This window comes from Colias croceus, chromosome 12, assembly GCF_905220415.1.
Source record: "Colias croceus chromosome 12, ilColCroc2.1".
Lineage (NCBI taxonomy): Eukaryota > Metazoa > Arthropoda > Insecta > Lepidoptera > Pieridae > Colias > Colias croceus.
Window position 1 is genome coordinate 7,858,887 of NC_059548.1, and position 13,101 is coordinate 7,871,987.

The window sequence follows — 13,101 nt, forward strand, 5'->3', positions numbered from 1 at the left end:
CCGATTTGAAAAATTCTTTCGGTGTTAGATAGCTCATTTATCGAGGAAGGGTATAGGTAATATGCTACATATCATCACGCTACGACCAACGGGAGAGAAGTCACGGGGGTGAAACCGCGCGGAGCATCTAGTTAGTAAATATATACGAGGTAATAAAGTACCTAGTTTAGTTAAAATCAATAGTAAGTTTTGAACATGATTAATTCAATATGACCACGAAAGTAAATCGAGCAATACTAATGCTACCAGAGCAGTTGATATTTTTGGCCTATTGTCGTTCTTGATTTTCCAGTTATAATATGTATCCCAAGCCAAAAGATTGTAAAGGTCGCAGAATTTGGTTTAAATTATCGGATAATGTTTTGAATACATACTGATGATTATATATTTTTATTGAATTGCGCATAATATCACGGCTTTTATAATATTTGCTAAACAATTTATTAAATAAATCACACACTTCATTGGAAAAATATTTAATTAACCTATAGAAATTTAATAATACACAAGACCTATGTACACTTACAAACGCTAAAATTAACAAAACTGGGAATTGAAATCACATTTTCTTAACAATTTAAAAACAAATTATTGATAAAAACTATATACACACATGAGATTTACGAAAACACACAAAATGTCATAGTTGAACATGTACAGCCAGCAAATTACTAAAAAACGTTAAAATTACGTTATAGTTACGAAACAATAATTATATTGACTGGATCTAAAAGAACCATTGATTCAAATGACTTCTCTAAACGTACTTGATTGTGAGTAAACTATGATGAATATTCTGTTTATAAAATAATACAATGTGCATATTTGTATATGAATAAAATTATAAAGATAACAAAGAAACCATTTTTTTTTATTTGTAAGAAGTTTTATCGCAGAATAACAGGTTCCACCATGTAAGGCCAGTTTTTTGAACTTGATCTACTTGCGAAAAATTCATCACAATATGTTATCTATAACGAATTATCTACTGTCATTTAGAAATCGATTTTCATAATTTTAGATTTTCACCGAAATTTGTACACACAACAAATTGACGGTATATTTATGAGCACAATGCAATATCAAAATTGTTACACATATAAATAGTCTTATTTTAATCAGAAAATGTAAACTGTGAAAATTTGATAACATCATAAAATCATTTTATGTAATGTGTTCTATATGGAATGCTTGGCACCTGATTATACTTTTTTATTTTGTTTAATATAATAGTTTTTGACATCCAATTTGCACATGGGGCTTAGACTATCTTTTTTTACCAAATTTTTCACAATTTTTTTAACACATTTTGTTTTCAATCTCATTTTTCGTACCTCAAGAGTATAAAACGTAAGTCGTTATGTTAAAACCATGCAAATAATTAACCAAGTTATTAACAACAACATACAATAATGTTTTAAACACATTAATCGCTCCCGCTACCGCTTCCGCTCTCATCACCGGATCCTGACGACGCTTCCGCTTCTGATGATGACGCCTTTGGTTTTTCTTTCTTTGTTTCTTTCTTCTGCAATTTAAAAATAAAAAACGTATTTTTTTGTCGCGTGCATAGTAATATAAACTTTTCTAAATTATTTTATATTATATAGAAATACGAGTTTTTTTCGCATTCATAATAATAAGTATATACTTTTCTATATACATAATTTTATGTGCATATTTATTTTGGTTCGGCATTTTGTATAAAAGTTTAGTAAGTATATTGTGCCTAGTTCAAGTTTTTAATTATTATAATATGACGCATATAGATAGTAGTAACTAGCTTACCGCCCGCGGCTTCGCCCGCTTTATCTAAAACCTAATAAATTATATGTTATACTAAAACCTTCCTCTTGAATCACTCTATGTATTAAAAAAACCGCATCAAAATCCGGTGCGTAGTTTTAAAGTTTTAAGCATACAAAGGGACATAGGGACAGAGAAAGCGACTTTGTTTTATACTATGTAGTGATGAACGTTAGTAACAAGTGGGTTAACAGTGCAAGTAACAACATTAACAAACTGTACTAAGAATTATTAATTTACTACACAAGTGTCCTAATTTAGTAATGAATTAAGTACCACATTATAAAATTAGACTCTAATAATAAATCACATTGAAGTCAACCTAATCTTCATTATTCTTGTTACTCAATTGAGAAAATTTGAAAAATTTGATTTTACCATCAACAATTTAACTTGGTAATAAATCGAGCCCCAATTTAATTTAAGCCTCATGATCTCTATCCAGAGATGATTGCAACCAGCCATGGTTAATTTATGGTATAATATGAGTTTGCCAGTCAGTTCAACTCACGGCGTAAACTGTCTGGAAATAAGAGGTCATACACGGCCCCTGCTGCAAGGATTGTATTGTTACGGTTGAAATAACTGACAGACTTGGTAATTATTTTTATAGTTTTTGAAATCAAACAATATATGTATTAAAAAAAATCAATCTTAACCATTTTCTACATTATTTCTCAGTAACTCAGATTATTCCTCATCATCCATACTAATATTATAAATGCGAAAGTAACTGTGTCTGACTGTCTGTTACTCAATCACGCCTTAACTACTGAACCAATTTGCATGAAATTTGATATAGAGATATTTTGATACCCGAGAAAGGACATAGGATAGGTTTTATCCAGGAAATCCCACGGGAACGGGAACTATGCGGGTTTTTCTTTGACTGCGCGGTCGATGCCGCGGGTTGGAAGCTAGTTAATTATAAGTCAATACAACAAATATCCATAATACAATACAACTCACATCTTTGCTCTCCTTTTTCTTATCACCATCCGAGTCAGAGGAACTATCGTCATCTTCAATGTACTCCTTACTCGTGAACTTCTGTGTCCCCGTTCCAGAACTCCCACTCTTACTGGGCTTCTTACTCGCCGGTGCTTTACTCTTTTTCTCCGCTTGTTTCTTCTCTTTCTCCGCTTGCTTCTTCTTCTGTTTGAACTCGTCAGCTGCACCGCTGTCTTTGTACTTTTTCATCGCTTGGTTGTATTCTTCTTTCGCTTTGTTCGCTTTCTCCTCCCATTCCTGTGAGTAAATTATTGGTTAATAAGTAATTTTTTTTGTAACTAGTTTTTGTTGTTGCTGTTAGTCATAGTGGAATAAACGTTTTATTCAAACTTTGCTCATATATTAGGTACCTAATCAAAGCGAATCAGGTCACATTATGAGATAAACGTCCGTAACACCACCAGTGTCATTAGTGATTATAAATACTTATAACACTGGTAGTGTACAAATTTACCGTTATACTCATATGTATTTTTTACCAATCATCATTCTGCTTAGAACATTTTGGTATAGGAAAATCTTACGAAGTCGCGTCAAAAACATGCTTATGTTACATTCCAAACATATTTTAATACTTAAACTCTTAACTTCGTTTGTTATTATGTTTTATCTGCAATACTCACAGATTTATCCTTCATATCGCGCCACAGTTCGCCGCCCTTCTTCGCAACATCCGTTACTTTAATCCCGGGGTTCTCATCGATGATCTTCTTCCTGTTCTCGTTGAGCCACAACATGAACGCGGTGGACGGACGCTTGGGAGCGTTGGCGTCTTTCTCACGCTTTTTAGACTTTTCCTTGCGTTTGCGGGGCGCTTCCGACTGGAAATGTTAAAAGGTACAAGGTTGATGAACAAATTATAGTGGTGTAGTCGTGTAGTCACATTTGAGTTTTGGTAAAAAAAAATTTTGCATGTATTTAGACAAAATAATAAATGAACAATCATTATATTTTACAAACACTGGCATAAGTACTATAAATTATATTACGGGCAGTGCTGCCTGCAATAAAAAAGCTATTATATATTTAATTATTCTATAAATAATTATCGAACAGTATAATCCATTTTGGTGGATAAGTGGGGTTGTAATAAATAAAAATAAATTAGTTTATAACAAAAATTACTCCTGCAACATCATTTGATAAAGTAATTACAATCATAAATTTTTGTGGATGTCAAATTGAATTCTAGATAGAATTATAATATGAGAATTGTGAAACTAGTCTCCTTTATCTCAATTATAACATATCAACAATATTCGTTAGAATATTATTATGAACTACTGGTCCGATTTGAAAATTTTTTTCGGTGATAGATAGCCCATTTATCGAGGAAGGCTATAGTCTATAGGCTATATATTATCACGCTAAGACCAAAAGGAGCGGAGCAATGCGGGTGAAACTGCGGAGCACAGCTAGTCAGCTAGTATTAAGAAATAATAAATCTTACTATTGTGATGGTTTTCTTAGGTTTCTTCTCCTTCTTCTTTTCCTTTTTGCTGCCCTTTGAAGCGTCCGACGCGTCTGATTCTTCGGACGAAGATGGGTTTGTGTCGTATCTAGAAAAAATATTGTACCTTAATATAAGAATAAAAAAGTACAAGTATAATAAAATAAAAAAGTACAGTAATTAGAATATTCCTGAGATTCATGAGAGCTTTTTTCAATACAATTAGGTTAATTTATACGATCTCCACGTATAAAATATTCATCTCAAATAACATAACCCTCTTCGCGCGCGCGGTCTTCATGTCCCATTTCCTTTCTTACTTCTTTCTAACATTTTCACATAATACCATTTCATCCTTTATGACACTATATTCGCATCACTGAACTGAACTTATTATACACTCCAATTAACAAAAAAGCCACTAACTCCTCCGCCACGTCGCTCTCCTTAGCCTTATCGGGGTTGAAGTCCTCGTCCGTGCTCTCATCAGAGCCATCGCTATCGTCCCGTTCCTTGGCCTCCGCTTTGACCCGCGCGAGGTACGCGTCCGGCTCCTTCTCTGTGTCCGAGTCGCCGAAGTCGTCGTCGTATAGCGCTTTGTCCTGGAATTAATGATTGATTGAGCTTTATTTTACACAACAAATTAATGACATAAAATGAAATATATAATACTAGTGGTCCGCCCCGGCTTCGCCCGTGGTTCATATTTCGCAATAAAAGGTAGCCTATGTCCTTTCTCGGGTATCAAAATATCTCCATACCAAATTTCATGCAAATTGGTTCAGTAGTTTAGGCGTGATTGAGTAACAGACAGACAGACAGAGTTACTTTCGCATTTATAATATTAGTAAGGATGTATAAATTACACAACAGGCGACGATAGAACGGAATTTTAATTATTATTATGTCGTATTTCAGTGGCGGTTTATCCGCGGTAAATGGTAAAAATATGTTATGACGGTTCAAAATTGTTTTAGAAGAAGTCTTATCTATACATATAATAAATCTGTAGAAGAGTCAATTCTGTACATTGAAAATATTGAAAAAATAAATAGCAGGGAGTGTTACTGGATCGATACCAAACCCAAATATGTGATTAAAAAAATTTTTGTCTGTCTGTCTGTCTGTATGTGAAGGCATCACGTGAAAACTAGCGGTTCGATTTCGATAAAACTTGGTATAATTATACCTTATTATCCTGGGCGTAAAATAGGATACTTTTTATCCTGGAAAAATAAACTTAATTTTTCAGTTTTATCCATAGACGTTGTTCCGTAGAACCGCGAACACACGTTGCGTATTATTATAGGCCTAGCCGTATTTGGGAATTGGGTCCAATAGATACTTATAAGATGTTATTGACAGAGGTACTCAAAATGGAGAAATAACCATCCACGTGAAGACCGATATCCGCGCGGACGGAGTCGCGGGCGGAAGCTAGTTGAATAAATAAATGTTTGAGTTTATTGATTGTAGTGTTCTATTGGATAGTAATTTTGCGTTTCATGAATTTGTGTGTGTGATGTGTCATATTGTATTTGTGCTTATTTTAAATACGGAATACATACATTGTTTTAGGAACCATAAAGCAAATTATGAATTAAAGATAATAAGTTCAATTAAAATTGTACTATTATGAGAGATTATGTAAATCATCTATTTGTGTTTTCTTGCATTATTAAAGTTTTAAAGTCGACATGTAGTTTTCAACAACAAAATCAAAATAAAGTACTTATAACACATAGGACTTGAAGTAAATTTTAAGGCCATACTCACATTCTTGCCAGTGTTCTTAACATGCAGTTTCTTTGATGTGATGTAATCGAACAATTTGTCGTATTCGCCTTTCTCAATACTACTGAACGTGTGGACACTGCCTTGCTTTAATTCAATTTCGAAGTCGAAAGATCTGTAATAAATAATATGAAAAATAAAGTCTTCATTATAATATACTAGATTTCCGCCCGCGGCTTCGCCCGCGATTGCAAAGGAAAACCCACATAGTTCCCGTTCCCGTGGGATTTCCGGGATAAAAACTATCCTATGTGTTAATCCAAGTTACCCTCTATATGTGTGCTAAATTTCATTGTAATCGGTTCAGTAGTTTTTACGTGAAAGAGTAACAAACATCCATACAAACTTTCGAATTTATAATATTAGTAGGATTATATTACGTGTTTGTTTTCCTTGAAATATAAAAATTGTCGAAATTTCATCATTTTACATTAAAAAAAAATTTGAAAGTACATAACACCTCACTTAGATTTCCAGAACTTACAAAGTAGTAAAATTTCAAGAATAAAGGGCTTTGGTATGTTTTAAATTATGAATTTAGTATGTTTATTAACAAATTCCACTATTCATTACTCATTTTATACAGTTTAAATATAAACTCACTTGGTAGACGAAGCACCTCCTCTAGCAAAGTTGACAGACGCAATTTCCTCAAATCGTATATGAACTGGTGGTTTATGTACATAGATGAAGCCCTTTTCTAGTGGGTACAGGTAACCCGCTGCAGCTTTGTACGAACACGCGATCGCTGGCGTCTTGTGATGTCTGGAAATTGTAATGCAATAATATTTATAGAAATATTAAATAAAGTAATAAAAGTTGTACTATTGCTAATGATTTTTCAATACATTTTAGCTGCGATAGTCGAAATATTCGGATTTGTGGCGTTTTAAGTAATTGATCGCATCACTTTTCGTCTCTATTGTGTAATCGGTAGTGAAAGATCCTATTATTTAGTTTTAAACAGAGTAGTAAGTATTTTCTATACGAAAAAAAAAAGCAATTGCCTCGAAAACAGTAAATTTTAAGATGTTTCATGGACAAATCAGTCAGAAACTATATTAACTACACACCCTTAACGGGAAAAGGTCGACCTGCAACTCAGTATATTTTGTGAAACGACAAATTTTACGAAAATTTATTACAAGTAAGTTATAAGTAAAGTTACCGGAATAGAATACCTCCAACTCAATATATTTTGTGAAACGACAAAAAAAAATTATTACGAGTAATTACAAGTACATAATACAAATAGGTCATCAATAATGTAATTTAAATCCATAAATAATTTACGCTAGCTTACCCCAAAAAGTCTCCAGGTCCTGTCACGCGTCTGTTGATGATGACCTTCATGATTTTTGCGAGCACCTCGTATGTAGGTCCCGATAGCTCTTTTGTAATTTTACCTTCATATTTTTCTGTTAACTCCTCTCTGAAATATTCATATATTTTTAGACGAGGATATATTATTATTTATATCATATTTTTCACATGCAGGAATTATAAAATAAAAACCATTGACTAGGTAGGTGTTTTTAAATATGTATCACGGTAAAACTATGTATATGTATCGTATTCGAGATTTTCGGAATTTTTTTTAGAATACAGCGCTACGGATGTTGATTATCAGGCCATTCTTTTATAAAAGAAACCTTTAAATATGTATAATAATGAACCGAATCGAATCGAAATATACATTCGATTCTATTCCAATTTTCGATTCGATTAACATTCCAATTTATTACTTTGAAACAATGTACTTAGATGATGAAGTAATTCGATTTATCAATTTCGGATCACGAATCCTACGTAAATATTTACGTCGAAGAATAAACAATAAACTTTTGGTGTTACCTATTTGGCAATTTTAAGTATTTTAAATTCATCATAATTATTATTATTACGTTATTCTATCAAAAAGACAAAAAATAACTCACTCAGTGAACGGCAATTCCAGGCTAGTTTCTTCCTCAATCCCGAACAAAAGCACCAAATAATGATATCTAGTTTGACCCTGTTTAATCGGCGGGTCCAGAGACACAACGAAGAACATCTGTCTCGTGTCCTTGTGAGGCAACAGGAACAAACGCAGTACTGTCGACATCGGTATCTTGTAGTCAAATGTTTTACCGTGAAGTTGGAAGAACGTTTGGAACACTTTGATATCGTAGCGACCACTGAAATATGAATATATTGTAACTTAGGTATTAGAAATACTAAAAAATCTAAGTAGATTATAACATAATATGTTGACAATAGATTCCTTCTTATTAGAAATATGATGCAAGAACAACATGATCAATCAATCTTTTTAAATTTTGACTCCAATTAAATTATTAATAATATATTTCCTTACTATTTTTTTTTATGTTAATTATTATTCCTTACAAAGATTGAATAAATCATGTAACAATATACAAAAATTTTAAACACTACAACAAATAATTTTGATATCTTTATACCTAATTCTTTTTATACTACAAAATATAAAGGAAACCAATAGAATTAAACACAACATTCATACCGAGGCGTAAGACACTGCAACTCCCTGAAGATTGCAATAGCATCACCAGACACAGAGATGACGCTGGCCTTATTCATCACTTGTTGGTGGAATGCCTCCACTGCGTCCATGTCACCCGCCAATTCGCTCGTCGGAATGTGGAATCGCATCTCCATCAAGGATACGGGTGTGTCGTCATTCTGATTATGAGAAGAAAATCACATTGTTTGGTTCAAATCATCTTATAAATACGTCAAATGTAATAATGAGTTAATATTTGCGCTAATGTCGACTGTGCCTTTATGCAGGCACAGTCGACATTAGCACAACATTACAACACAATAAAATTTAAAATGGAGTGTGGCTCATATAAGATATTAGTTTACTCGAACTTTGATTTAACATTTCTTTATTTATAATAACTTCTGTGTGTGTATTATGAAATTAATTTATAAACAAGTAAGATCCCTTTTAATTTAGATGAGCTAGCTGTTGTGGCAAATTCTGTTTCCACAGTGCAAAATTAGAGTATGTAATGCTTTCAATACACATCTGCAGATGCATCAGCAGACGAATCTCCACCAACCAACCACACGTCTGTTCATTATTCAGTCTGAGTTCAATAAACATAATTTTGAACAAAACAAATAGTAATTAGTAGTACTTTTGAGAATAAATAATTAAGATTACAAAATATTTAATTCTTGTTTGAACAAGTTATTTATAACTAGCTTTCCGCTCACGGCTTTGCCCACTTTGTCAAAAACTTAATAAATTATATACTAAAACCTTCTTCTTGAATCACTCCACCTATTAAAAAAAACTGCATCAAAATCCGTTGCGTAGTTTTGGACAGGGACGCAGAGACAGAGAAAGCGAAAGCGAAAGTTTGTTTTATACTATGTAGTGAAGATGGTTTAAAAAAAGTACATATTAAGATTCACATACCTGATGAAATTCCAACGTCACTTCATTCTTCCCTGTATTACACTGTGACACATAATGTAATGGAATTTCAAAAGCTGTGTGTGTCCCAACATTATAACTGAGCACTGCTCCATTGAACTTGGCCGTCCCCCAGTTCCAGCCTTTGAGGGACAATTCCTTTTCTAACATATCCTTGTTGTAACTGGATTTGAAGAACTTTGCAACTTTCTCTTGTTCCTATAAGAAAATTTCCAATAAGCATATATAGACGCATCTTACAAGTTATAAGCCCAATAAAATACATCAAAATGGAAACATATTTTATTTCACTTTTTTTTTGTAAAATTTATAAAAGAACAATATACCATTGTATGAGAAATATATATTTTCAAATGGAAAGTTCATATCCAATTATTTATTGTTGATTTAAACTTATTGGATTAAGTCATAAAAGTCAAGAACACTTTTTTAAGGCAACATTAAAAACATCATTGATAATTAAATAGATTGTTTTATTATAAGCAAGCCACTCATCCCAGATCTACTCGGACTAAAAACAAAATAAAAAACTTGAGCGATGTCAAGGGACATCCGGATGGAACGAAGTGTTAAGTTAGAGAGAGACAGACAGACTTACAACTCTAGCAAAAAGTGTCGAGACAACTTTTCGTAAGAATTTTTTCAGTCTAGCAACCTTTCACAACGCGCGATAAGGAACTTTGTTCCAATAATAAAAATAGGGATGTTACTAATGAAATTTTATAAAATCTACAGTCGACTCTCGCTAATTCGAAACTCGAGGGACTCTCATAATATTACGAATTGTCAAGAGTTTGAAATATCAAATGGTTCGAAATTTGTGAGAGAAACTAAAAAAAACTTCGAATTATTAAATATTAATTGTTAATCAATTATTATTTACTAGCTTTCCGCCCGCGGCTTCACAGCAGTCAAAGAAAAACCCTCATAGTTCCCGTTCCCGTGGGATTTTCGGGATAAAACCTATCTTATATCCCGGGGTAAAAAGTAGCCTATGTCCTTTCTCGGGTATCAAAATATCTCTATACCAAATTTCATGCAAATTGGTTCAGTAGTTAAGGCGTGATTGAGTAACAGACAGACAGACAGAGTTACTTTCGCATCTATAATATTAGTATGGATTAAATGCTATTCTACAGACTCTACAGTAACCGAATGATAACTAAACATACCAATTCCTGAGAAGTGTAAAGTCAAACTAATCACAAAAATAAACGGCTCATTAAACAAGTTTGAACTTGTCGCAAAATGTACCTAGGTACTTGACTACCTGCCTACAATCTTTCCGCCTCTTTCTCTCTACAACTTTGAATTGTCGAGTGTTGGACGCCGATGAGTTCGAATTAACGCGTCGTTTTGTTATATAGTAATGATATTTTCATTCAAGTGTACAAAAATGTATAACTAGATTTAGTTCGAAATATAAAGAGATTTTGTAGGGACCTCGTGATAACTTTGAATTATAGAGAGGTTCGAATTATCGCAGGTTTGAATTAACGAGACTCGACTGTATCTGCATTCTGAACAATAATGCTGTGAACTCCTGAATGTATGTTACATGCATTATCTTGTTTATTGGCCTTTTCTATTGATTTGAGGTACTCAAAATGTAATATTTACCCCTTCTTTAAAACCGCCATATCTATGCAGAGTCCCATTCTTAAGAAACACCCGAAGACCCCATGATCCTATAAACTTTTGAAAGTTTACAAGCTCAATGTCATTGGCAGAGATTTGTTCCACTTTTCCTGTTTTACTGTTTTTAAATATAATACTTTGATCTGTCATCTTTAGCCGCCCAGGAACCTTAAAAAAGGAAGGTGTTAATATGTATATTTATAAAGAATAAAGACCTAAATCAAAAAACATATCGCACCTTCGGTAGAACAAGGGCACAATTACAGTTTTTGCAATTTTACAGGAGAGCCATTTTAAGATATTTGTAGTACTTAATGTGGTCTAGCTATTATAATATTTTTTTATGGTTGTTCTGCTTTGTATGACATAAACTATATACTATATTCTTTTAGGTGTATCGTTTACAAATATTAAAAACTGCTAGTTTTTTTTTAATAATATTTTTTTCTTAAGTAGGTGTACATTTGTGCCCTTGTTCCACCAACAAGAAAATTAATTTGTAAATATGGCCATATCTAAAGCTTTAAGTTAATAATTTTGGAATGATAATAACGTGTTTTTTTGTATAAATGTTTTATTTTCTTAAACACTTTAGAAAGCCGCAGTACTTTATCACAAAAATAGATATCAAAACTTACTAATCAGCCATTACACATCTTCAACTATCTGAAACTATTATGTTTCCTAGCAAAATTCTTTGGAATCGCTTTAAAAATTGGAATAATATTATATTAAGATAACAGAACAAGAAAGAATCATAATTCAATTCCTTGACATTAAATAATTCCTCCTTTTTCGTGGCATTTTTTATAAGGCTTATGTATTCTGCCGGAGTGCATATTGATATTGGGCCAGCTTTTTTTGCATGTTTTACATTCCAGAATGGACGGCATCGGCTTTATGCTGGGTCCCCTAATTTATGTATGATCGATTTTATAGGCAATGTGTTCACAGCAAAATAATACATTCCAAAAACAAATTTGAAAAAGAAAAATAATTATTTACGAATAAATATCTTACTAATATTATTATTTATTATGTAAACTCGAAAGTTTTTGAGGATAGATTTGTGGGTGTGAGGGTATGTTTGTTGTATTTTGATTGGCAGTCCTATCGTTTAATTTCTAAAAAACTAACTTATTTTTTGCTCTCTACAGCAATTATCGGAATAAAATGTTACTTTTAAGACCATGGAGTATAACAAATCTTGGACAGACAAGGGCACAATTGTCTGAACGACTTTGTCCTCCCAATTTTTAAATCGTAAACTAGGCATAAGTGTGACAGATATGGCCTTGTCGTTCCAGAAATCAAAAACATTATAGGACATATTTACATAAACGACGTTAGCGCTCCAAGTGACAGCTAGCTCAGTCCCCGCCGATGGCACAACTAACCAATGAGACTTTGTCTCGCCAAGAGAGAAACAAAATAGCGCCAAAATAACAACGCCACTATTTCAATCTGGCTGTTTTTTGTAGGAATTAAACGAATGTCTTTGTCCCTCCAGTTGAAAGGGCCTTTTTAAAGCATTTCTGCATATTTAAGTCATTTTGGCAATTTATGACAATTATGCCCTTGTTCTACCGAAGGTGCGATATTATAAATGTTAACAGTTCCTACGCTTGTGTAAATTTGTAGGTAATAGATATAGTCAACCTAAAACTTCTTAAGAATTAGTCTTTTCGAACATTTCTCCTTTTTTCTAATATAACAACAGGATAAAGGACTCAAGCATGTGAACTTACCATGTTGCCTTTGATTTCGGCAGAAACATCGTTATATTCTAGAAATTCCATTGCTGGCTTAATAAACTGCAACGTATCTTCAAGTAAAAGATCACTAAGTTTTGTTTTTTTTTTTAAACTTTTATATTTTAATATAAAATACGAAGAAAAATAAAAATTACTCGCACAAAAGACACCACTGCCGA

The 13,101-nt window shown here is 32.8% G+C and overlaps 1 protein-coding gene across 1 annotated transcript; it reads right to left on the minus strand.

Annotated features, from left to right (window-relative positions):
• Positions 1–460: 460 nt before the first annotated feature.
• On the minus strand, positions 461–13,101 carry LOC123696224 (FACT complex subunit Ssrp1). Its single transcript, XM_045642295.1, has 13 exons — positions 12,917–13,101; positions 11,151–11,336; positions 9,513–9,728; positions 8,586–8,764; positions 7,999–8,238; positions 7,365–7,493; positions 6,665–6,826; positions 6,044–6,176; positions 4,694–4,869; positions 4,268–4,376; positions 3,441–3,638; positions 2,776–3,054; positions 461–1,528 (listed from the first exon to the last, which is right to left on the minus strand). Exons 1-13 carry the CDS (start codon positions 12,965–12,967, stop codon positions 1,427–1,429), a joined length of 2,160 nt encoding a protein of 719 aa, XP_045498251.1. The 5' UTR covers positions 12,968–13,101; the 3' UTR covers positions 461–1,426.

What these genes read in the sequence shown, in the direction of transcription:
- LOC123696224 (XM_045642295.1), bottom strand. Translation starts at nt 12,967, where the DNA reads ATGGAATTTCTAGAATATAACGATGTTTCTGCCGAAATCAAAGGCAAC. An exon ending in CTGGAATTGCCGTTCACTGA is followed by an intron (nt 7,494 to 7,998) that starts GTGAGTTATTTT and finishes TGAATATTTCAG; the next exon opens with AGAGGAGTTAACAGAAAAAT. An exon ending in GGACCTGGAGACTTTTTGGG is followed by an intron (nt 6,827 to 7,364) that starts GTAAGCTAGCGT and finishes TACAATTTCCAG; the next exon opens with ACATCACAAGACGCCAGCGA.